The following is a 23,857-nucleotide window of genomic DNA, read 5'->3' on the forward strand; positions in this document are numbered from 1 at the left end:
CCCCTTTTTTATAGCCTCGAGCTAACAAGTTTTTTATATTTTTAAAGGGTTGAAGGGCAAATGCCTTATCATAAAGTCCTGGCCCACAAAGCTTCAAGTGCTACCCGGGCTTCTAAAGAAAAAGTTTGCCAAACGCTGATTTACAGCAGTATATAGTAAAGCACCTCTGGGTGAAGGTTGTATGGGAACTCTCAGATCTGAACTGCTAAGACTGAGCTCTATCCTACAAATGCACATACACAAAATTGTGCCTATGTCCATACCCAGGCATCCCGGCCCCAGGTTAAGACCTTTGCACTACAATAATGCATTATCCTCCTTGGGCTGCCATAAAATACCAGACTGGATGGCTTAGCCAATAGGAACTTCTCACAATTCTGGAGGCTGGTAGTCTTAAGATCAAGGTACTGGCTGGGGTGGTTTCTAGTGAGCCATATCTCTCTGCTTTCCTGTTTGCAAGTGCTCCTAGCCTCTTCTTCCAGGCCACCGGGTCTTCTGAATTAGGGCCCCACACAAAGACCTCATTTAACCTGAATTACTTTCTCAAAGGCCCTGAGTCCTAATACAGTCCCACTGGGGGTCAGGACTTGAGCATATGACGGGGGTGGGGGTGGGGAATGACACAATTCAGCTGAGTACTGTGCCCACTGAGGATCCTGCCTGTGAGAGAGCATGTGGTGTGAATGGTTTGCTCCAGAGTCCCAGGAACTACCTTAAGGTAAGGAGTCATCTCTGCTGAATTAATAAGTGTTGGTGAGATTCAACTAATGCACAGAGAAATTTGCAGAGGAATATAAGGTGCTAATTTAAGCACCACAGATTAAAATACTATAATGATTCTGAGGAAAAATTTGGAATTAGGATAATCAAGGAAGTGTTTTTTCCTTTTTTAAATGAGAGAACTACCTGTGCTTGGAACAATTTGCACCCAGGAAGACCTGGCTGGCAGTAGGCCATTTACTGACGGAGTCAAAGGTGGAGCTGAACTGTTCTATACAGGGTGTGGACAGAAACACTGAAACATAGGTTTTTATCTGGAATAGAAAGGATCATAACATCAACAGGGTGCTCATCAAGAAGTTTTGAATACAGTAGTAGTAACTACTTCAAAGAATTTTTTTTTAATTTTTTTTTATTATTATTCATTTTAGAGAGGAGAGGGAGAGACAGAGAGGAGAGACAGAGAGAGAGAAGGGGGGAGGAGCTGGAAGCATCAACTCCCATATGTGCCTTGACCAGGCAAGCCCAGGGTTTCGAACTGGCAACCTCAGCATTTCCAGGTCGACGCTTTATCCACTGCGCCACCACAGGTCAGGCTACTTCAAAGAATTTTTAATTGGTGAAATCCAGGCAAATGTACTGCAAATTATCTGTGAAACAACCCAGCTAACACAAAATGGCTACATAAAAATTATGATCCTAACTGCTTCTGCTTTGTCCCTTAAAATGAGAGCTTTATTTGGAAGACTAATAATGCATGTAGTATTTGGTAATAATGGCTAGTGCAATTTTGTGGTTCTAACAAATGATTTTTTAACCCAATAGAATATTTTAAATTTAAAAAAAGATCAGAAACATAACTAGCAATTCACTTTTTATTTTTAATTTTTCTGAAGTGAGAATGGGGAGGCAGAGACAGATTCCCGCATGTGCCCGACTGGGATTCACCCGGCATTCCCACCAGGGGGTGATGCTCAGCCCATCTGGGCCATTGCTCTGTTGCAACCAGAGCCATTCTAGCACCTGAGGCGGAGGCCATAGAGCTGTCCTCAGCGCCTGAGCCAACTTTGTTCCAAAGGAGCCTTGGCTGCGGGAGAGGAATAGAGAGACAGAAAGGAGAGGGGGAGGGGTGGAGAAGCAGATGGGCGCTTCTGTGTGCCCTGGCCGGGAATCAAACCCAGGACTTCCACATGCCGGACCGGTGCTCTACTACTGAGCCAGCCGGCCAGAGCCACTAGCAATTCACTTTTTAAGCAGTTTTAAAAATCTATTATCGCTTTGCGAAAAGCATGAATGCCAGAATACTTTTCTTTTAAAAAACTCACCTATCTTAACTAATCTGAGTCGCTACTTTTATTCTTTATTGTCTTTATTTTCAAGTTTGGCACCCAAACTTAGCAATCATCATGGAGATTTGTGCAACCATACATATACATATATACACACACACTTTAAGTGTAATAAAGCCCCAGTTCCTCATTATATTTTGTGCCCAGGCTCCTGTTAAAATGAGGTAAAATGGTGAGAAGTTAAAAATTTGGGAAAACTTGAATAAACCCCAAATGACAACTTATTATGAATTAAACCAGACATTTTAAGGCAAAATCCATCACCTTGCTAATAAAACTTCCACTAAGTTACAGCCTCAGATACATAAATACATAAAAAGCCCCTCGCACACTTCCACGTGGTTTAAGGCCAAGCTAGCTGAGGAGCTATATTTTGTTACTTCAGGTAACTCCATTCAGGCCCAGGAACAGTTAATATTTCACTGATTAAAATGTCAGGTGTTAAAACCCAACTTCCAGCAGAGTCACCCACACACTGAGCGGAAGCTCCATGCACTGGCTCTCCACAGTACACACCCAGCCCAGGGACAGTTGGGCTTTCCACTTAAAAACACTGGCTGCTGGTAAGTAAAGAGTAGAGGCAATTAGTGTACTCTAGGCCGTTTGATATTATTTTTCTCTGTAGGAGCTTTTCTCTTTTGTGATAATCCAGGCTCAGGTTCCTTATTACTTTGAAGAAATGATACAGCTTCTGGGAGACAGTAATTTTCTACTCGAGGAGGGGTTTCCTGTAAAAGGGGAAAAACACACATTATCATTTTATTCAGATTTCAAATTGTTAAATGATCAGGTAATAGATTCCTTTACTCTGTCTTTTTTTTTTTTTTTTTCCATTTTTCCGAAGTTGGAAACGGGAAGGCAGTCAGACAGACTCTCGCATGCGCCCGACTGGGATCCAACCGGCATGCCCACCAGGGGGCGATGCTCTGCTCATCTGGGGCGTCGCTCTGTTGCATCCAGAGCCATTCTAGCGTCTGAGGCAGAGGCCCCAGAGCCATTCTCAGCACCCGGGCCAACTTTGCTCCAATGGAGCCTTGGCTGCGGGAGGGGAAGAGAGAGACAGAGAGGAAGGAGAGGGGGAGGGGTGGAGAAGCAAATGGGCGCCTCTCTTGTGTGCCCTGGCCAGGAATCGAACCCGGGACTCCTGCACGCCAGGCTGACGCTCTACCGCTGAGCCAACCAGCCAGGGCTTTACTCTGCTTTTTGACCACAGAAACTTTAAAAGGAAAGTTTGCAGGTTCCTGCAAGAAAAACATCTGTTTCAAGATATACTGTTTGTCACAGTTAGTGAACCATCCCTGTGTGACAGTCTCATCTTTTATCAGAAAAATGAGCTTACAGCTCAGGCAGAGTGGGACCAGCTCAGACCTTTAAAATGGTTATAATAAAATAGGAATGAAATATAGAATATGGAAAATAAGGCCCTGGCTGGTTGGCTCAGTGGTAGAGCGTCGGCCTGGCATGCAGAAGTCCTGGGTTCGATTCCCGGCCAGGGCACACAGGAGAAGCGCCTATCTGCTTCTCCACCCCTCCCCCTCTCCTTCCTCTCTGTCTCTCCCTTCCCCTCCCGCAGCCGAGGCACCACTGGAGCAAAGATGGTCCGGGCACTGGGGATGGCTCCTCGGCCTCTGCCCCAGGCGCTAGAGTGGCTCTGGTCGCAACAGAGCGACGCCCCGGAGGGGCAAAGCGTCGCCCCCTGGTGGGCGTGCCGGGTGGATCCCGGTCGGGTGCATGCGGGAGTCTGTCTGTCTCTCTCCATTTCCGGCTTCAGAAAAATACAGAAAAAAAAAAAAAAAAAAAGAATATGGAAAATAATATTTATCAAGTATGAAAGTTTTGAAAAAACCTTTTTACTGAATTTTTACTTATCTTTACAATAAACATGTAAAGTGGATTTTTTATTCTCCATTTTACAGATAAATAATACAATCAATGCTATATAACTACCCAGGTGGCAAAGCCAAAATTCACATACTTCTCTCTTTGATGCCAAAACCCTTGCATTTCTCTCACAACCACAAGCCAACATATACAAAACAGACCGTCACAATAGCACTTTATATTCCTCCAGACATCTAGTACCTGGCGCATGACAACCCTGAGAAAGGCAGGGATACAACCAAAGTCAGACAGTGATTACTTCTGGGGTAAGGAGGGAGAGGCAGGCAGGGCAGAGCAACAGGAAATGTCTGTGGGAGCAGCAAGCTTCTATTTTAACCTGGAAACATAGATGACATCTTGCTATTCTTTAACAAGTACACATATTTTATACACTTTTATGTTAGAAAAAACTGAAATGAGAATTCATGTATAAACACTGTGCCCAAGCCCTGGCCGGTTGGCTCAGTGGTAGAGTGTAGGCCTGGCGTGCAGGATTCCTGGGTTTGATTCCTGGCCAGGGCACACAGGAGAAGCACCCATCTGCTTCTCCACCCCTCCCCCTCTCCTTCCTCTCTGTCTCTCTCTTCCCCTCCCGCAGCCGAGGCTCCATTGGAGCAAAGTTGGCCCGGGCACTGAGGATGGACACCCCAGATGGGCAGAGCATCGCCCCCTGGTGGGCATGCCGGGTGGATCCCGGTCGGGCACATGTGAGAGTCTGTCTGACTGCCTCCCCATTTCCAACTTCAGAAAAATACAAAAAAAACAAACAAAAAACAACAACACTGTGCCCAGCATAATACAGGTGATTAATAATCATTGGTTCTTATCTTAGATGGCAGCTGGCTACCTGAAATGATCAGGGATTCTGGAGGAGATGAGATTCAGTATGCCCCACTTCTCTATGGCCAAGGCTTCATGTTTTTGTTTTAGGCATTCTTTCTTTTAAATCCCGAGCAACTCCAAAACAGAATTAGCAAAAGTCACAAGCAGGCTGAGTTCTGGCTTCCTCTTCTTTTTTATGCTATTCTGTTTGAAATCCTTTATAGTAAAGACACTTACAGTCAGGTGTCATAGTTTGCTGCTTTCTGATGGCATTTTAGGCACTCTGCTGTCTGGAAGATTTTTCTTTGCTCATTCAAATCATACAACATGGGCCACTCACTACATGAGTATAGAGAGCCCGCCACGTAGCAAATGCTCGACTTACCTTGGTGTTTAACACAGGTGTTTACATCAACGCATAAGGTTAAGAAAACTAAAGGAGGACCCAGGACCCTTGAGTAATTGTTTCTCCTGGGACTTTTGGAATCAATTTCTGCTTTACATCTAAAAGGACACTTTAAGAGGCACCTCGATTTTTATACTTAGCTCAAATTTAACTTCCAAGCTGAAGGTTTACCTATGTGTTCATTATTATAAAAACAGAATAAAACCGAGCAGTTAAATGGAGACTAACAGGAGACTAACATTGTATTAACAACAAGCTGAGGCTTTTGATGTGCAGTTACTTCTTGATGCATATGAGCAGATCTTTGGTAATGAGGAAGTCAAGGACAGGACAGAATTTCACAAACCTGTGTAAGATAATCGGCAATGTATTCTGTTTTCAAGCAGTACACATTCTGGGCAGCAGCCTCTGCTATATTAACTCCTGAGTCATCTGGTTTCAGTTTATTCAAGTCAGAAAAGAGATGTGTGGCTTCTTGAAAGAGAGGCACAGAATGACCAGGCAGCACCTAATGAAAAAGCAAAAAGCATCAAAGCAAAAATCATCAATCTATCAGTGTCCCAAAGTAACTCGACTGTGTCATCCATGCTTAGGGGTTACCATCTCACAAAGTACAGAAAATCAGGAATTGGTTAAAAAATAATTCAAGTAAAAAATCCAATAAATTAATTCAATACAAACCTTTGCTCCTCCGGACTGAAGCAGACGTTTGAATCCTGCTTCTCGGGACTGGTCAACATGTAAAATAACCTTCCACCCACTAAATGCCCCCTACAAAAAAAATAAAAATTGTTAAAATTTGGAAAATAAGTGACAGAACAATACAGATAATATATTATTTTATCTGAAAATGTAGTTTTATATTAATGAATAATCTTATAACCTCTACTTCTGCCACAGTGGTCATTGTCTCTGGTCAGAATACTTTGAAACACAGTCCTTTTTCCTTAGAATTAATCAAGGGTAGAGACTAAAGCATAACTTCTTTTTTAGAGAGACAGAGAGAGAGAGAGAGTCAGAAAGAGGGACAGACAGACTGGAACGAAGAGATGAGAAGCATCAATCATCAGTTTTTCATTGCAACACCTTAGTAGTTCATTGATTGCTGTCTCATATGTGCCTTGACTGCGGGCCTTCAGCAGACCAAGTGACCCCTTGCTCGAACCAGCGACCTTGGGCTCAAGCTGGTGAGCTTTGCTCAAACCAGATATAAGCCCGCGCTCAAGCTGGTGACCTTGGGGTCTCGAACCTGGGTCTTCCGCATCCTAGTCCGATGCTCTATCCACTGCGCCACCGCCTGGTCAGGCAAGCATAACTTCTTAGGTGAAGCCTACATTATATTTCTCTAGAAAATACTTGCAAATTGGATGTATACAGTGAAATTACTCTCAAAGAAAGGGCATCAAGGTTAACAAGGATGTTGAGACGCAGAGGACTCAGAATACAACAAAAAGATTGCTGAACTCGGGGTTTCTTAACCTTTTTGTGAGCCATGAACCATTTTTTTTTTGTATTTTTCTGAAGCTGGAAACGGGGATAGACAGTCAGACAGACTCCCACATGCACCCGACTGGGATCTACCCGGCACGCCCATCAGGGGGCAATGCTCTGCCCCTCCGGGGCGTCACTCTGTCACGACCAGAGCCACTCTAGCGCCTGGGGCAGAGGCCAAGGAGCCATCCCCAGCGCCCGGGCCATCTTTGCTCCAACGGAGCCTCGCTGCGGGAGGGGAAGAGAGAGACAGAGAGGAAGGAGAGGGGGAGGGGTGGAGAAGCAGATGGACGCTTCTCCTGTGTGCCCTGGCCGGGAATCGAACCCGGGACTTCTGTACGCCAGGCTGACGCTCTACCACTGAGTCAACCGGCCAGGGCCCATGAACCATTTTTTATAGTCTGGTAAAACCTACAGACCTATTCTCTAAATAATTATTTTAAATAATAGCTTTGTTGTGTAATTTCCATACCATATGAATATTTTTTAAATATTCAAAATAAAGTAGAAAGGATTACTTACATGGGAAATAATTTCATTGAAAAGCTATTTTAAATATTGTGACATAATAGATGTGCTTCTGCATTGATGCATTAAATCAAAACTAGTGGTGAGCTGAATAACTACTATAATTTTAAAGTAGAGAACATAAACACTTCAAGATACTTATAATTATAACACAAAGCAAAGATGTGTTCTCTTGGAGCAAAATCACAGGTACTGTTAATAATGTGATCTGTTACTTAGACTTATAATTAAAGGAAATGCTAAATATTAATTAGAGGTTAATAAAAATAAGAATCCCCCCCCCCCATCTAAAGTGTACAGCCATCCTGAATTCAATCTACAAAATTCTCAGGGAGAGTTTGTGGACCCCAAGTTAAAAACCTCTGAAGAAGCTGAAAGGATTTTACATAGGAACTCTTTTTAAAAGAGCTATCAACATTATATATCTTAATGTTAATTCCTACTTTTTCTTTTTTTTTGTATTTTTCTGAAGTTAGAAGCAGGGAGGCAGTCAGACAGACTCCCGCATGTGCCTGACCAGGATCCACCTGGCATGCCCACCAGGGGGTGATGCTCTGCCCATCTGGGGTGTTGTTACGTTGCCACCGGAGCCATTCTAGCGCCTGAGGCGGAGGCTATGGGAGGCGGAGGCCATGGAGCCGTCCTCAGCGCCCGGGCCAACTTTGCTCCAGTGGAGCCTTGGCTGCCTGAAGGGAAGAGAGAGGTAGAGAGGAAGGAGTGGGGGAAGGGTGGAGAAGCAGATGGGCACTTCTCCTGTGTGCCCTGACTAGGAATCAAACTCAGGACTTCCACACACTGGGCCAATGCTCTACCACTGAGCCAACCGGCCAGGGCCTAATTCCTACTTTTTCTAATTGTGATTAAGTTCAATTTAGAATGCCTAAACTAAGCACATTAATCAAGGGATAAAAGATAAATAGAATTATTTTGTCAAGCACATTCTCTCAGGAGACTCAATGTGGCATAGTGATGATGCTGATGCCACTTATACTATACTGACATGATTCAGTACCTCCACAATGCCCGATTCCTGTCTTTGCTGGATTTTTTTCCTCCACCTCATGGCTGCAACTGCTAGCCTTCGCTGCTGCACACTGATTCCAGTCAAAACATCAAGGATGGAACTGCTTCCCCATTCATAGTCTTCTTCCTACACAACAGTCCAACAAACTTCTGAGTTCCTACAATATGACCTCAAGCAGTTCACAATCTAATACAAGTTAAAAACTATATATTCAATTGTTAGACATACAGAGAATACCAAGCGTACACCAGTTTATGAGCATGGTGGAAATGTAGATTAATTTGGATTTATATTAGAGCCAAGTATATTACAAGCATTACTAAAAACAGATAACCATATAATTGGTAATCTTTAGATTACTGGGCTTTATCCATGGGAAGATGAACTTCAAGGAAGGGCATGGTCTCAGAAAAGCTATGTATTTACAACCTGATTACCTGGTCTGTAGAAGAGATTCGTAAGGGATCTTGATTGAAAATTTGAAAAACCACATGATAGATAGAACTGTGGTGGGTCAGTTAGGAACCAAAATATTTCAAATAATTAGTTTAATACTTAATTGGCTAGAAATAAAGATAAAAGCTTCCAGTGACATCATCTTAATATTTTCTAATGTTATTTCAATAAAAAAACATTCAAATTAAAGTAAATCAAATTAAAGTAAATCAAACTGACATTAACTAGGAATCTGGGTATATAATCTCTCAATTTGTGAACCTTATAAAATTGATATACTCTGATTGGCGATACTTAAAGTTATGTCAGTTATACACACGTGGTCTGTGTATGTGCTGGAATGAAGTACTAATATATTCACTCTTACAGAAAAATGAGCCTTTACATTAATTGCATACACACCGGCAGGAAGCTCCCGGCAGCCCTGCAGGCCTCCAGATAGGAGCGGTGCAGCACCCACTTCCCAGCTGCCACTGCGGCTAAATACTTCTCATTGCGAAGTGGATGTCCCACAACAATGTGTGTGCAGTTGGGATCAAAGGACTGCTTCTCTATTACTAATCCACCTGAAGTAGAGAAAAATCAGGAAATTTCCCTATTCAGTCACAATGCCATTATCAGATCTAAAATAATTAACAAAATTTGCTATTTCAAAACTAAATCCTTATTCAAATTTTCCTGTCTGTACTTGGTTTGTTATAATTAAGATATAAAAAAAAATACAAACAAAGGCCATGTAACTGCAGTTGTATTTCTTAGGTTTCAACTACCTTGGCAATTTTCAAGCACTGAATATTAGATAATATCCAGAGAGATGGAAGTCAAAGGGGCATCTACAGTCTAAAATCAGAAGACCATGTTTTGAGAGTGGAAATAAGATGAGCCAACCAAAAGAAGCTTGGGAGGAAAATACGCCAGGTAAATAGAGACAGAGCAGCAGGCGGGAGCTGAATCTCTTCTCAGCTATAAATGTATGAAGTGCACTTTGAGGAAAAAGAAAGTATAAGTAAATACAGGCTGATGCAAAGCATGGTGTTGATTTATACTTGGAGCTGCTGGGTAGGTGGAGATACATCAAGGAGTTTCTAAGACTTCAACAGGACACTTGAACTCATAGAGGAAACCTTTTTTTTTTTACAGAGACAGAGAAAGAGAGAGAGAGAGACAGACAGGAATGGAGAGAGATGAGAAGCATCAATCATCAGTTTTTCGTTGCAACACCTTAGTTGTTCATTGATTGCTTTCTCATATGTGCCTTGACCGTGGGCCTTCAGCAGACTGAGTAACCCCTTGCTCGAGCCAGCGACCTTGGGTCCAAGCTGCTGAGCTTTTTGCTCAAGCCAGATGAGCTCCGCCTGGGGTCTCGAACCTGGGTCCTTCCGCATCCCAGTTAGACACACTATCCACTACGCCACCGCCTGGTCAGGCAGCAAAACTTTTTGAGCACTTGCTATATGTTAGGGACTGTTGAAAGTATTCAAGATTAACTTATTTAATCCTCACAACTTTACAAAGTTGCTATTATTATCTAAAATTTATATATGGGGACACAGGCAGAATGACTCACCCAGGTTCAAAGGGATGACAAAAGAACAATAAGGTAAAAATTCCATATTAATATAATATCAGTATCTAATTCTACATAACAAGTTTATCCTGTGATCCAGACAACATAAGAGACTGACTTATGGATATGAGTTTACCACAGTTGTTCATTTATGAAGTGAAAGGTCTCTGTATTATACATCAGAAACCCTGCAGTCAACAGGCTCCCAATTCCATCACAACCTATACTCATGGGCCCGTTTTCTGTCTTCTTCTAAACCAGGGGTCTCAAACTCGCGGCCCGCCGAACAATTTTGTGCGGCCCACAGACTAATCCACGAAGTTCAAAATATTTTGGATAAAATTAAGTAAGCTTAGGGGCCTACTTGTATTTTTCATTTCTCTAGCATCCTAGCTAGATATTAGCTTAGTTAACAGCAGTTGTGATGCGAACTACAGTTTCTGGTCATTTTGTGACACTGAGTAAACTGCATGTACGATTGTGTTTGTTGTACTGATTTTTTTTTGTTTTCAACTGCAGTGAGAAAAGTGTTGCGTAACAGTTGCCTTTTGTAGACCTAGTGCGGCCCGCCGAACGGCTGTGATCTTGCTCTGCGGCCCACATGCTGAGCTGAGTTTGAGACCCCTGTTCTAAACAATTTTTTTTTTTTTTAATTCAGTGAGAGGAAGGAAGGCAGAGACAGACTCCGGCACGTGCCCCAACTGGGATCCACCCAGCAAGCCCATTAGGGGGCTATGTTCCACCCACCTGGGGTATTGTTTGGATGCTTAGTGACTGAGTTCTTAGTGCCTAAGGTGGAGGCCATGAAGACACCTTCAATGCCCAAGGGCCAACTTGCTCCAATTGAGCCATGGCTGCAGGAGGGGGACAGAGAGAAAGAAGTGATAGAGGAAGGGGTGGAGAAGCAGATGGTTGCTTCTCCTGTGTGCCCTGACTGGGAATCAAATCCAGGATATCCACATGCTGGGCCGACACTCGACCACAGAGCCAACGGGCCAGGGCCGATAATTTTCTGTTAATTGCTACTACTCTTGCCCAGGGTTTGCAGAGACAGACACTGGAGTGTTCCATTTTGGTAAGCTCTGGGTAAAGGTTAGCAATTCTGATTTATAATTCCATCTAACTTATTAGGCGACCAAGGAACAAAATGTCCCACCTGAATAAAGTTTCTAAGAAACACAGCTTCCCAAGTGTACACAGTATTTGACAGAAATCTTTAAAAAACCATAGCATGGTTCTCCCCATCCTTAAAAGGACAGAGAGCACTAAACATGTGGCCAGAGAGCACCAGTTACCTTTTTGGTATGCTGCTTCTAGAATGATGTCAGATTGAGAGCCTGACAACTAGTGGGGAAAGAATAATGTTGCACCCCTTCTACTTCAGTAAAATGTGGTTCTACTTATATTGTAAGTCTATAATTTCATTGGTTAGGTCCAAGGTTTCAACAATGAACAAATAAATGCTCAAAGCAACACAAAAGATTCTTTTTTTTTTTTTTTTTGTATTTTTTCCGAAGCTGGAAACGGGGAGAGACAGTCAGACAGACTCCCGCATGCACCTGACCGGGATCCACCCGGCACGCCCACCAGGGGGCGACGCTCTGTCGCGACGAAAGCCACTCTAGCGCCTGGGGCAGAGGCCAAGGAGCCATCCCCAGCGCCCGGTCCATCTTTGCTCCAATGGAGCCTCGCTGCGGGAGGGGACAGAGAGGAAGGAGAGGGGGAGGGGTGGAGAAGCAGATGGGCGCTTCTTCTGTGTGCCCTGGCCGGGAATCGAACCCGGGACCCCTTGCATGCCAGGCCGACGCTCTACCACTGAGCCAACCGGCCAGGGCGAGATTCTTAAAACTTAATCACTGGTTTCAATTTAAATCCTATGAGTCAGTGACTTTAGATTTAATTTAAAGTTTTATAAAAGTTTTAATGCTGACTTAATGTGCAGTCTCAGACAATTCAATCTTTTTGTCTCAATTTCTATGCTTACAAATGATATCAAGAGCAACCACATTTGCCGTCTAAATAAGATTACCATATGAGATATTTGTGACTTAAAATACTTGTACCTAGTTTCTCAATGAGATGACAATAATCAATACGCTCTTGAGGATTCAGAGATGACAACTGAAATATGTACTGTTTTTTAAAATCTTCAGGAGCCTCTTCTATTGTTATAATCTGAAATGGAAAAGTTTTATTTTAGTAGAAGTAACTTAAAAAAGTTATCAGGTATATAGTTCTTTTACTGTAACATTTTTAGTCTTCTGAGTTACCAAATATTATAAAACAAACCAAAAAACCACCTCTCCTGCAAGGAAATGCAGTAACATTTAATGAACCCTTGATATTGATACCCACAAATCTTTCATGCAGCATAACAGCAATATCAAAAACCGCAACCCCATCCTAGGGATCAACAAACCTTTTCTCTGGGGTGTGGGGCCACAGGCGGGTTGGCCAGGGGGAAGGCGATGCTGGGGGCCTGGGGCGTGGGGATCAGGTGGCTGTCTTTTCCTGGAGTGCCCAGTCCCTCAGAGGTCCGGTGTTCTGGAGCATCAGTCACACAGGAGTTTCCAGGATCATGGACAGCTGAGGACAATAAAATGTGGCAGTGTGATATTATCCAAACATGACTAAGAACAAGTTCCAGGAAATAGTCTCATCCGTCTTAGCCAACATGAAATTAAACACAAATTCTGGAAAATAAAAAGTACATGCAAAAGAAGTGGCCTATTTCTAGAGCTTATAAATAAATGCAATTAATTAGCATTAAGAGGGCAAACGGTGTTATTTGTGAGCTTCTCCCAATCCCTTCTTTAAATGCCAAGCTAAGTATCCCAAATGTGTAAATAAAAGCAGGCTGCACTTGGAAAAAAATAGAGGCAGAGAATCTATTGGTGTGAAAGGGGGCAAATGACCAAAGATGAGAGCAAGGAAACGTTCTGTTTCCAAGATAAAGCCCAAGGAAGAAAAAATGGGGAATTCAGAAAGAAACTCTTACAGTCCCAAGAACAAGTGTAGGTATGTACTGAATAGAATTCAGAAAAAGACTGAAATGAAAATAAGATGATTGGGAGAAAAAGTGACAAAAGAACTAGAACCAAAGAAAGAATAACAGTAATGCCCAATCTGGAAAATAATGCCTACACTCTAAATTTAAAAATCAAAATATACTTTTGAATTAATTACCTCAACTTACAATTACTTTTTTGACACTTAAGTTTAAAACAAAATCTGATATATCTAGTATGTACAATTCAGAAAACCACAATGTGCTAATCTGCTTATTTTTAAGAGGTCAACATGTACTTAATACAAAAAAGGAAACAGATTTCTTTCTTATTACCCTGTTCAGCAATTTTTAAGTCGTATAAAGGCTCCTGGCAAGGAGAGCCCTCTAATTTCTTCATGTCAGCCAGAGGTTCAGAATACTGTGTGGGACAGCTAGGCCACTGCAGATTGCTGGCAAGCCTTGCCCTCTCCTCTCTGGCCGTAGGGTCATCCCAAATGATCTGTTCATTCTGGGAGGGCTCTGTGTTGATATCAGGTATCGTTTGACGAGACTGCCTAAGGAATGCAAGTGACAATTTTAATGGCAGGCAGACAGAACAAAATTCACAATCATAAATCCCTAAAGTTAGATTATACAGTTGTGGGCACCTTTATATACCCATCTAGCACACAGTAAGCACTTAAAACTATACTGAACAAATAAACTTTGGGAAATTTTTTTATCTTTTTAAAATGTTTCTTCTAGAAACTTACATGTTTTAATGAGAAAATGAAACATATTTTGACCAAATGTCCATATGCACTGCTCACAAAAATTAGAGGATACTTTATTGCTTCATATTCATTTTGAAATATCCCCTAATTTTTGTGAGCAGTATGTTTAAAACCTCTGGCCCTGGCCAGTTGACTCAGTGGTAGAGCATCAGCCTGGTATGTCGATGTCCCAGGTTCAATTCCTGGTCAGGGCACATAGGAGAAGTAACCATCTGCTTCTCCACCCCTCCCCCTTCTAACTCCCTCCCGCTCTCTCTTTATCTCTCTCTCTCTTTCCCTTCTTGCAGGCATGGCCCGATTGGTTCAAGTGAGTTGGCCCCAGGCACTCAGAATGGCTCTGTGGCCTCTGCCTCAGGCACTAGAATGGTTCCAGCTGCAATGGAGCAACGGCCTCAGATGGGCAGAGCATCGCCCCCTGGTGGGCATGCCAGGTAGATCCCAGTCAGGTGCATGCCGGAGTCTGTCTCTTGGCCTCCCCGCTTCTAACTTTGGAAAAATACAAAAAGTGCCTGACCTGTGGTGGCACAGTGGATAGAGCATCAACCTAGAATGCTGAGGTCACAGGTTCAAAACCCTGGGCTTGCCCGGTCAACGCACATTTGGGAGTTGATGCTTCCTGCTCCTCCCCCTTCTGTCTCTCTCTCCCTGTCTCTCTCTTCTCTCTCTAAAATGAATAAACAAAATCTAAAATAAATAAATAAATAAAATAGATAAAATAAAATCCCAAAGAGGGAAAGAAAAGTTCATTGTCAAAAAATAGGCCCTGGCCAGACTCGGTTAGAGCGTAGTCCCAACATGCCAAGGTTGCAGATTTGACCCCAGTCAGGGCACAGACAAGAATCAACCAATGATAGCATGAATAAGTGGAGCAACAAATCAGTGTTTCTTCCTTCCTCTCTCTCTAGAAAAATAAAGTTTTGTTGTTGTTTTTTTAATTCCAAAATGACTGCTGCATTTAAAAAATGGGAGTTTGGCCCTGGCCGGTTTGCTCAGTGGTAGAACGTGAGCCCAGCGTGTGGAAGTCCCGGGTTTAATTCCCAGTCAGGGCACACGGGAGAAGCACCCATCTGCTTCTCCACCCTTCCCCCCTTTCCTCTCCCTATCTCTCTCTTCCCCTCCCACAGCCAAGGCTTCATTAGAACAGGGTTGGCCTGGGCGCTGATGACAGCTCTATGGCCTCCGCCTCAGGTGCTAGAATGGCTCCGGCTGCAATGGAGCAACGCCCCAGATGGGCAGAGCATCACCCCCTGGTAGGCATGCCGGTGGATCCTGGTTGGGCACATGTGGGAGTCTGTCTGACTGCCTCCCCGCTTCTAACTTCAGAAAAATACAAAAAACAAAACAAAACAAAAAACCCACAAAAAAATAAAAATGGGAGTTTACTGCCTGACCTGTGGTGGTACAGTGGATAAAGTGTTGAGCTGGAATGCTGAGGTCTCTAGTCTGAAACCCCAGGCTTACCGGATCAAGGCACATGCAAGAAGCAACTATGAGTTTATGTTCCCCCCACACACCTTTCTCTTTCTCTCTCTCTCTCTGTCTCCTCTATCTAAAATCAATAAAATGTTTTTTAAAAATAGGAGTAGGCTTAGGAAAACATGGTAATGTTTAGAAAACTGTTACTTTGCTTCCCAGGAGTTGTATTTTCATCACTTGAAATAATAACTATAATTATATGGGAAGTGGCCTGACCAGGTGGTGGCACAGTGGATAGAGTGTCAGACTGGGACACGGAGGACCGAGGTTTGAAACCCCAAGGTTGCAGACTTGAGCATTGGGTTGCTGGCTTGAGCGTAGGATCATAGACATGACCCCATGGTGTCTGGCTTGAGCCCAAAGGTCACTGGCTTGAAGCCCAAGGTTGCTGGCTTGAGCAAGGGGTCACTTGCTCTGCTGCAGCCTCCCAGTCAAGAAACATATGAGAAATTAGTCAATGAATAACTAAGGAGACTAAGAAGCCGCAACAAAGAATTGATGCTTCTCATCTCTCTCCTACCTATCTGTCTGTCTGTCTCTCTCTCCCTGTCTCTCACTCACACACCCCCCACCCCCCAAAAAACCGGTTTTGGCTCTGGCCAGTTGGCTCAGTGGTAGAGTATCGGCTGGCATGTGAAAGTCCCACATTCAATTCCTGGTCAGGGCACACAGGAAGCACACCCATCTGCTTCTCCACCCCTCCCCCTTCTCACTCGCCCACACTCTCTCTCTTTCTCTGTCTCTCTCTCTCACCCCTTCCCCATCCTGCAGCTCAGACTCAATTGTAGATAGCTGGCTCTGGGCACTGAGGATGGCTCCATGGCCTCAGGTGAAGAGCTCAGTTGCTGAGCAATGGAGCATCGCCCCCTAGTGGGCATGCCACATGGATCCTGGTCTGGGTGCATGCAGAAGTCTGTCTCTGTCTCCCCTCCTCTCACTGAATAAAAACAAAACAAAACAAAACAAAAACAAGAAAAGCAAGGAAGAAAGGAAGGTAACATCTGGATATAATATATAGGGTTGGCAAAAGTAGATTTACAGTTGTTTGTATGGTAAATACAATAATATAAGAATAAACTGTTTCATATATTCACAACTATAAACCTACTTTTGCCCCCCCCATATATAGTTTGGACTAAATAAGGTCCAGAAGTCTAACCCTTTTAGCAGTCTGCTTTACTAATTTCTTTTTTTAGATTTTATTTATATATTTTAAAGATAGGAGAAAGAGGGAGGGCAAGAGAGAGCGAGCGAGGGGAAGCGAGGGGGAAGGAGGGGAAATGAGAGGAAGGGGAACAGAGAAACAGGGTGAAGCAGGATGCATCAACTCAGTAGTTGCTTCCTGTTTGTGCCCTGAGCAAGCCCAGGGTTTTGAACTGGTGACCTCAGCATTCCAGACCAATGCTTTACCTACTGTGCCACCACAGTCAGGCCGCTTTACTAATTTCTTTTAAAGATAGGAAAATTAGGCTTAACTCATGGGACTGAGTCAGTAATTAATTACCCACATAGGTGCTTACCTTTCTCTCAAGTCACCTAGTCACTCCTTTCTGCCACCACGCTGAGTGACGGGTACATACCTCAGGGCCTCTAGGACTCGACTGCGCCCGCTGCGTGTGGAGGGAGCGCTGTCCGGGGTTGAAGAAGCGCTGTTACAGCCACTCCTTGAGAGGGAAGTCCTCTGCCCCTGGGGTTTCACTATTGATGTTGCAGACATTATCTCCTTCAACTGCTTCTGGAAATTCTCTCTCATCTCCAAGGTCTGTGTGAGAGCTTCAAACACAAATATACCAATTAAGGTAAGACTCTCTTTTTAAAAAATCACATCTTATTCACTTTAACTACTGTCTAGGTTAGTTGAATACACTTTTATTAACTTGATATTTACTGAATACTTACTTATAGGCTATTGTAATGTACTAATACTATGAATACCGCGAAACATAACGGCAGCCCTTACCAGGAGGGGAGTATATGAAAGAATCCGGAAGCCCTTTGAAGACTAGACTTGCAGTGATCACCTCTTTTGCAGAACTCTTTGCCTGCTTCTCTCTCATGTTATGCACTATATACTCTGAGTTGCACTATGATCATTTATGTTTGTGATTTTCCCCTTTGGTCCTTAAAAACACACAATATATATACTTATCTTTGGGTTCCTTATAGACTAATCACTGAAATAGGTACTAAATATTTTTGGAATGAACAGAGTGGGAGTAACTCGAGATGTTAAATCCTAGGAAAAGCTCTGGAAGATTAGGATAAGTATGAAAAATAAAAAAGGACACCTATAGATATAAGACGATTCACTGCAGCACACTTTATAACAGCAAGAAAGTAGAAATAACCTAGATGCCCATCAACAAGGGAACAGAGGAGTAAGTGGGCCATTCATACAATGAATATCATACAGTTGCCAAAAAAAGAAAAAGCAGTTCTGTGTGTACTAATATGAAACACTCCACCAGCTGAACTGTTAAGATCAAGATCAAAGCATAAAACAGCATATATAGTAGTCTACCATTTATGTACCTTGTGTGTGTGTGTGTGTGTGTGTGTGTGTGTGTGTTTGACACAGAGACAGAGGGACAGACAGGAACAGAGAGACAGGAAGGGAGAGAGATGAGAAGCATCAATTCCTCGTTGCGGCATCTTAGTTGTTCATTGATTGCTTTCTCATATGTGCCTTGACTGGGGGGCTACCGCAGAGCTAGTGACCCCTTGCTCAAGCCAGCAACCTTGGGCTCAAGCTGCTGAGTTTTGCTCAAACCAGATGAGCCTGCACTCAAGCTGGCGACCTTGGGGGTTCGAACCTGGGTCCTGTGTCCCAGTCTTATGCTTTATCTAATGAGCCATGGCCTAGCCAGGCTCATTTATGTACTTTTTAAAAAGCAGGGAAGGAGAGAACACGCATGTTTGTGATTAGGTATGCATAAAACAGCCCTAGAACGATACACAAGAAACCAGTAACACTGGAAGGTGGGAGAAACTTCATACCTCCTTCTGTACATCGAAAACCATGTTTTACAAACCTATTGTAAAACTTTGAGTATCACTGAAAAGAACTGAACCACAAAATACTTTTAAATCACCAACTCTACCTACCTTTAACAGGACTACATCACACTAACTATACAAAATACTTAGTTCCACAAATTTCACACTTAAATCACTTTAAAGTTTTGCAAATTATTATTTAATGATTAGCAGGGAACCTTAGTCAATCCTCAAATATATGCTTTACTTCTATTTAGCACCACAGAAAATAATTTTTCCACCTGATGCAAAAGAATCATATATAAATAAATTTTCTTTTTTTAAATTTAAAGTATTTTACCTCCTTTAGAGTCAGTCCTTCTATATCCACTTGATGTTGCTACTTCTTTATTACTGGTGGTCATATTATCTATATCATTTTCTTCTACAAGCAAATGATCTGGCTATTAAAGAAGAAAAATTACAATTGCTCAAACGAAGCCACTGTATAAGGTTTCACAGCAAAACAGCTCAAGGAGGGGGAAGATGTACCATCCATATCATCTACCTCATCGTCCCCTGTTGTCCCATCTGCGGAGAGCAGTCGGCCGTTGCAGAGTCTGTCATCTTGCACTGCACTGATATCCAAGCTCATTTTGGGATTATAAGTATGTGGATACAGAGATTCAGGAAGGTGTTTATACTCCTGGGCACACTGCAATACAATGGTTTTAAAACAGGACTGAAAACAATCTCAGAGAACAAATGATGTTAAGTTGGATAAGAATAACCAATATGTGTCGTAAGAAGATGATAAAAATTAAAGTCTTGAAAACTAGTTGACACTAAAAAATTCCATTATACAAAGAACAATTAAACCATCTTCACTTAAAATTTTTTTTTATTTTTCAATTAAAGTTTACATTCAATATTGTCCATAAAAAAAATAAAACATTCAATGTTGTCCTCACTTTTAATGTCATATCCATTGAAGTATAAAACCTATTCTATTTCTATGCTTTTGCCAAAATATCCAATACATTTCAGGAAATACCCAGAAAGAAGCAAAATAAAAAAAGACGGTTCTAAACTGAATTGGTAAACACATATATTAAGTAATTCTCCTCAAATCATAATACAATTTTCTTTCTTATTATAAATATATATATATATAAAAATATATATATAATATATATTTTGTATTTTCTGAAGCTGGAAATGGGGAGGCAGTCAGACTCCCACATGCGCCCAACCGGGATCCACCCGGCATGCCCACCAGAGGGCAATGCTCTGCCACAATCAGAGCCATTCTAGTGCCTGAGGCAGAGGCCACAGAGCCATCCTCAGCACCTGGGCCAACTTTGCTCCAATGGAGCCTTGGCTGTGGGAGGGAAAGAGAGAGACAGAGAGGAAGGAGAGGGGGAGGGGTGGAGAAGCAGATGGGCGCTTCTCCTGTGTGCTCTGACCGGGAATCGAACCCGGGACTCCTGCACACCAGGCCAACACTCTACCACTGAGCCAACCGGCCAGGGCCAAATATTTTTAATTACTGAACAAAACCAGAGGCTCAGAAAGAGTACCCATTAAAGGCCTGCTAGGTATTTAAGGAATAAAGATCTTAAGTTTTTGATGCCACAGAGATATGCACTGTTAAATAAGGTTAGCAAACTTCTTATGCACACTGAAATTGGTTTGTGTCTTGAAATAATGTTCATATACATTTCATTTTAACAGGATAAAAAGTAGTGCTTACTTCTAAAAGCCAGTGCTCTGAAACAATGTGTATTCCTCTTTCTTTTGCAGATTTATACTCTCGATTAGTGTCATTTTGTCGTCCTTGATAGATGAAATGAGTCACTGTTTCATCAAAATTCCACCTGAAACAACCAAGTATAAAAAACCAAGTAACTAAGAAATATCTATATTAGTTTAAGATGATCATTATTCTCCATGAATAGACTACTCTTTTTTTTAAAGCATATTTATTTATTTATTTATTTATTTATTTATTTATTTATTTATTTATTTTTGAGACAGAGAGAGATTCAGAGAGAGGGATAGACAGGGACAGACAGACAGGAAGGGAGAGAGATGAGAGGCATCAGCTATTATTTTTCGTTGCGACACCTTAGTTGTTCATTGATTGCTTTCTCATATGTGCTTTGACCGTGGGGCTACAGCAGACCAAGTGACCCCTTGCTCGAGCCAGCGACCTTGGGTCCAAGCTAGTGAGCTTCTGCTCAAACCAGATGAGCCCGCACTCAAGCTGGCAACCTCGGGGTCTCGAACCTGGGTCCTTGGCATCCCCGTTCGACGCTCTATCCACTGCGTCACCACCTGGTCAGGCTGAATAGACTATTCTGACCTTCACAAAACCTTCAAGGACTAGAATAGACAAGAATATTAAATGATAGGCTCCATTTTTTGGGTCAAAAAAAATTTTTTTTTTTAAATCTTTTTTTTTTTTTTTTTTTTTTTCTTAATTCATTTTTAAAGAGGAGAGAGAGAGGGAGAGAGAGAGAGAGAGAGAGAAGGCGGGAGGAGCTGGAAGCATCAACTCCCATATGTGCCTTGACCAGGCAAGCCCAGGGTTTTGAACCGGCGACCTCAGCATTTCCAGGTCGATGCGTTATCCACTGCGCCACCACAGGTCAGGCTTTTGGGTCAAATTTTACACATATATTTCTAGGTATATATATGAAGAGAGAGAGCTGGAAGGATATGCTTTAAAATATTACTCTCTTCTTTACATTTTTCTGAATTGTTTTAACTTTCTTCAAATGACTATAACTTTATAGTAATAAAGGTATTTTCAAATTAAAGCATTAATCTGTCTTCCAGTTGTTGGCAGTAACTATTCATTGCACATTTGCCCTACACCCCATAAAAGATCATGTACTCTACACATCATTTTCTACAGCCGATCCCCACAACAATCATAAAACACTGGTATTATTATATCCATCTAACATATAAGAAAACAAAGGACATGGTTAAGTAACAAGTTCAAGGATATTCAGTGAATAAGTGATAGAACTAGGTTTGACTCCAAAACTCACTCTTAACATATAAAGAAAATAACCAAAAAGAATATAAAAATTTCAAAACACCAAAATAAACAGTTTCCCTTTATGGACACTTAACACACTTTCCATTTCCTGAATAAGAAATATTCTGAACTTTAAATAACCAAGTTAAACAAATTAAGAAGGAATATTTTCCTCCTAAATTATAAACGTCTATTTCCTATAGCCCACCATCCTTAAAAATAGTAAAAACACCTTGCCTAATTTAGTTGTTAGTCTAATAATTGTATTTCTTCAGTGAATTAAAACAATATAAATTTAAATTATCAACATAATTCCAAAAATGAGGAATATTTTTGCCTCAAGTATCTCGGTTTACTATTCAATGTAATAATAAACTTAGCTTTAGTCCTCAAAGGTCCTTCAGGGACAAAATGTCCATGATTATAGATGGTTTTGATTAGGGGGGTTGGCAATATTTTCCATAAAAGGCCAGATGGTAAATATTTTAGGCTTTATAGGGCAAACAATTTCTTTCACAGCTACGAAACCCTCGCCTTATATAAAAGCAGCCACAGAAAATACAGGGTGGAGCAAAACCAGATTTATAGTTGTGAGTATGCAAAGCAGAGTTTACTTTTATGTTATTATTTACTAATGTCTTTGTCCATACAAACAACTGTAAACATACTTCTGTGCACCCTGTACGTAAACACAGGCATAGCTGTGTTCTAATAAATCTTTATTTACAAAATCCACGGCTGGCCTGCCCAAGCCTTGGTCTAGTGCTTCCAGCAAAACTGTTACTTTACTTTAGGAGGTATTATGGAAGTCTGTGGGGTAATTTTGGTTGTAGCAATAATGTGTGTTTGTTATGGGGGGAGGTATTACTAATATTTAGTAAATAAGATCTAGGGATGGTAGAAATTCTGGGGAATAGTCAAACATACAATTATCCATATCCTACATGATTTTCTAACATCCTGACAATCCACATAAGTAAAAAAAAAAAAGTTGTATATACAGTTATCCCTTGAACTGCATAGATGCATTTATTTATAAATTTTTTTCAATAACGACATACAGTACTGTAAATGTATTTTCTCTTCTTTATGATTTTTCTCTAACAGTTTTTCTCTAGTTTACTTCATAGTGAGACCACATAACATATGTGTTGACTCTTTGATATTGGTAAGGCTTCCAGTCATGTGTAGGCTATTAGTAGTTAGGTTTCCAGGAATTTCGTGTGTGTGTGTGTGTGTGTGTGTGTGTGTGTGTGTGTTGGGGGGGGTATGGTATCAGCCCCCCAACCCCCCACATTGTTCACGGACTAACTATAATTAAATGAGTCTGGAACATGTTTTACACAAGTTTGTTTGTTTTGCAGGCTTAATATCCATTAGTGTACCAGACATGCAACTATTAGTTGAAGACTGTACTTTGCTTAATTTGGAACTCTGCCAAATTGTGAACAAATTTTGATAAAGTTGTATTGACAAAAGAAATGCTGCTCGTGATGTCTGAGTCTCCATATCTGTTTCAGCCTCTGGGCTGTACAGTATTTGAGGTAATTTTACATAGAGTTGCATCAAAATGAATAATTATTTATTTATTTATTTATACAGAGACAGAGAGAGAGTCAGAGAGAGGGATAGACAGGGATAGACAGACAGGAATGAAGAGATAAGAAGCATCAATCATTAGTTTTTGGTTGCGCATTGCGACACCTTAGTTGTTCATTGCTTTCTCATATGTGCCTTGACCGTGGGCCTTCAGCAGACCGAGTAACCCCTTGCTCGAGCCAGCGACCTTGGGTCCAAACTGGTGAGCCTTCTGCTCAAACCAGATGAGCCCGCGCTCAAGCTGGTGACCTCGGGGTCTCGAACCTGGGTCCTCGGCATCCCAGTCCAACACTCTATCCACTGCGCCACCGCCTGGTCAAGCTACTCTTTTATTTTTTTAAGTTATAAAAGTGGGTTAGTTATTTTTATGAAACTTTTAATATAGTGAATGTTATGCATATGATGTGTTGAGATCTAGTCTAGATGTTTTACAGCTAGAAGATGGAACACAGCAAGAGTGGTCTCTTCAGGATGTTCTGGTCTTAGCTTATGGAAGGGAACATCTGGGATATCTGCACTTGACAAATGATTGTCCTATGAATGCATACCTATTGTAACCGCTGCACATTAAAGGGTTCTTCCCTCTCAACTATCACCAAGTCTGAGAAATCCATTTTAGGAATAGATTTAATACAAACTTTAAATTATGCAATTAACTAGTTGAATTCTATTTAGGAATTTCAGCAATATACACTATTTTTTTTCTTTTTTTTTATTAAGTGAGAGGTGA

The 23,857-nt window shown here is 41.7% G+C and overlaps 1 protein-coding gene across 5 annotated transcripts in view; it reads right to left on the bottom strand.

Annotated features, from left to right (window-relative positions):
• Positions 1 to 1,581: 1,581 nt before the first annotated feature.
• TOPBP1 (DNA topoisomerase II binding protein 1) overlaps positions 1,582 to 23,857 on the bottom strand; it is a 56,801-nt gene continuing 34,525 nt past the window's right edge. For all 5 annotated transcript variants that reach the window (XM_066246006.1, XM_066246005.1, XM_066246007.1 and 2 more), the window contains 12 exons: positions 20,233 to 20,356; positions 19,048 to 19,194; positions 18,841 to 18,943; positions 17,084 to 17,276; positions 13,588 to 13,808; positions 12,664 to 12,830; positions 12,308 to 12,419; positions 9,080 to 9,243; positions 8,210 to 8,347; positions 5,860 to 5,949; positions 5,525 to 5,686; positions 1,582 to 2,797 (listed from right to left, as the gene is read on the bottom strand). In XM_066246006.1, coding sequence (XP_066102103.1) covers positions 2,654 to 2,797; positions 5,525 to 5,686; positions 5,860 to 5,949; positions 8,210 to 8,347; positions 9,080 to 9,243; positions 12,308 to 12,419; positions 12,664 to 12,830; positions 13,588 to 13,808; positions 17,084 to 17,276; positions 18,841 to 18,943; positions 19,048 to 19,194; positions 20,233 to 20,356 — 1,765 coding nt within the window. In that variant the 3' untranslated portion in view covers positions 1,582 to 2,653. The remainder of the gene's footprint in view (positions 2,798 to 5,524; positions 5,687 to 5,859; positions 5,950 to 8,209; positions 8,348 to 9,079; positions 9,244 to 12,307; positions 12,420 to 12,663; positions 12,831 to 13,587; positions 13,809 to 17,083; positions 17,277 to 18,840; positions 18,944 to 19,047; positions 19,195 to 20,232; positions 20,357 to 23,857) is intronic.

This window comes from Saccopteryx bilineata, chromosome 10, assembly GCF_036850765.1.
Source record: "Saccopteryx bilineata isolate mSacBil1 chromosome 10, mSacBil1_pri_phased_curated, whole genome shotgun sequence".
Classification (NCBI taxonomy): domain Eukaryota; kingdom Metazoa; phylum Chordata; class Mammalia; order Chiroptera; family Emballonuridae; genus Saccopteryx; species Saccopteryx bilineata.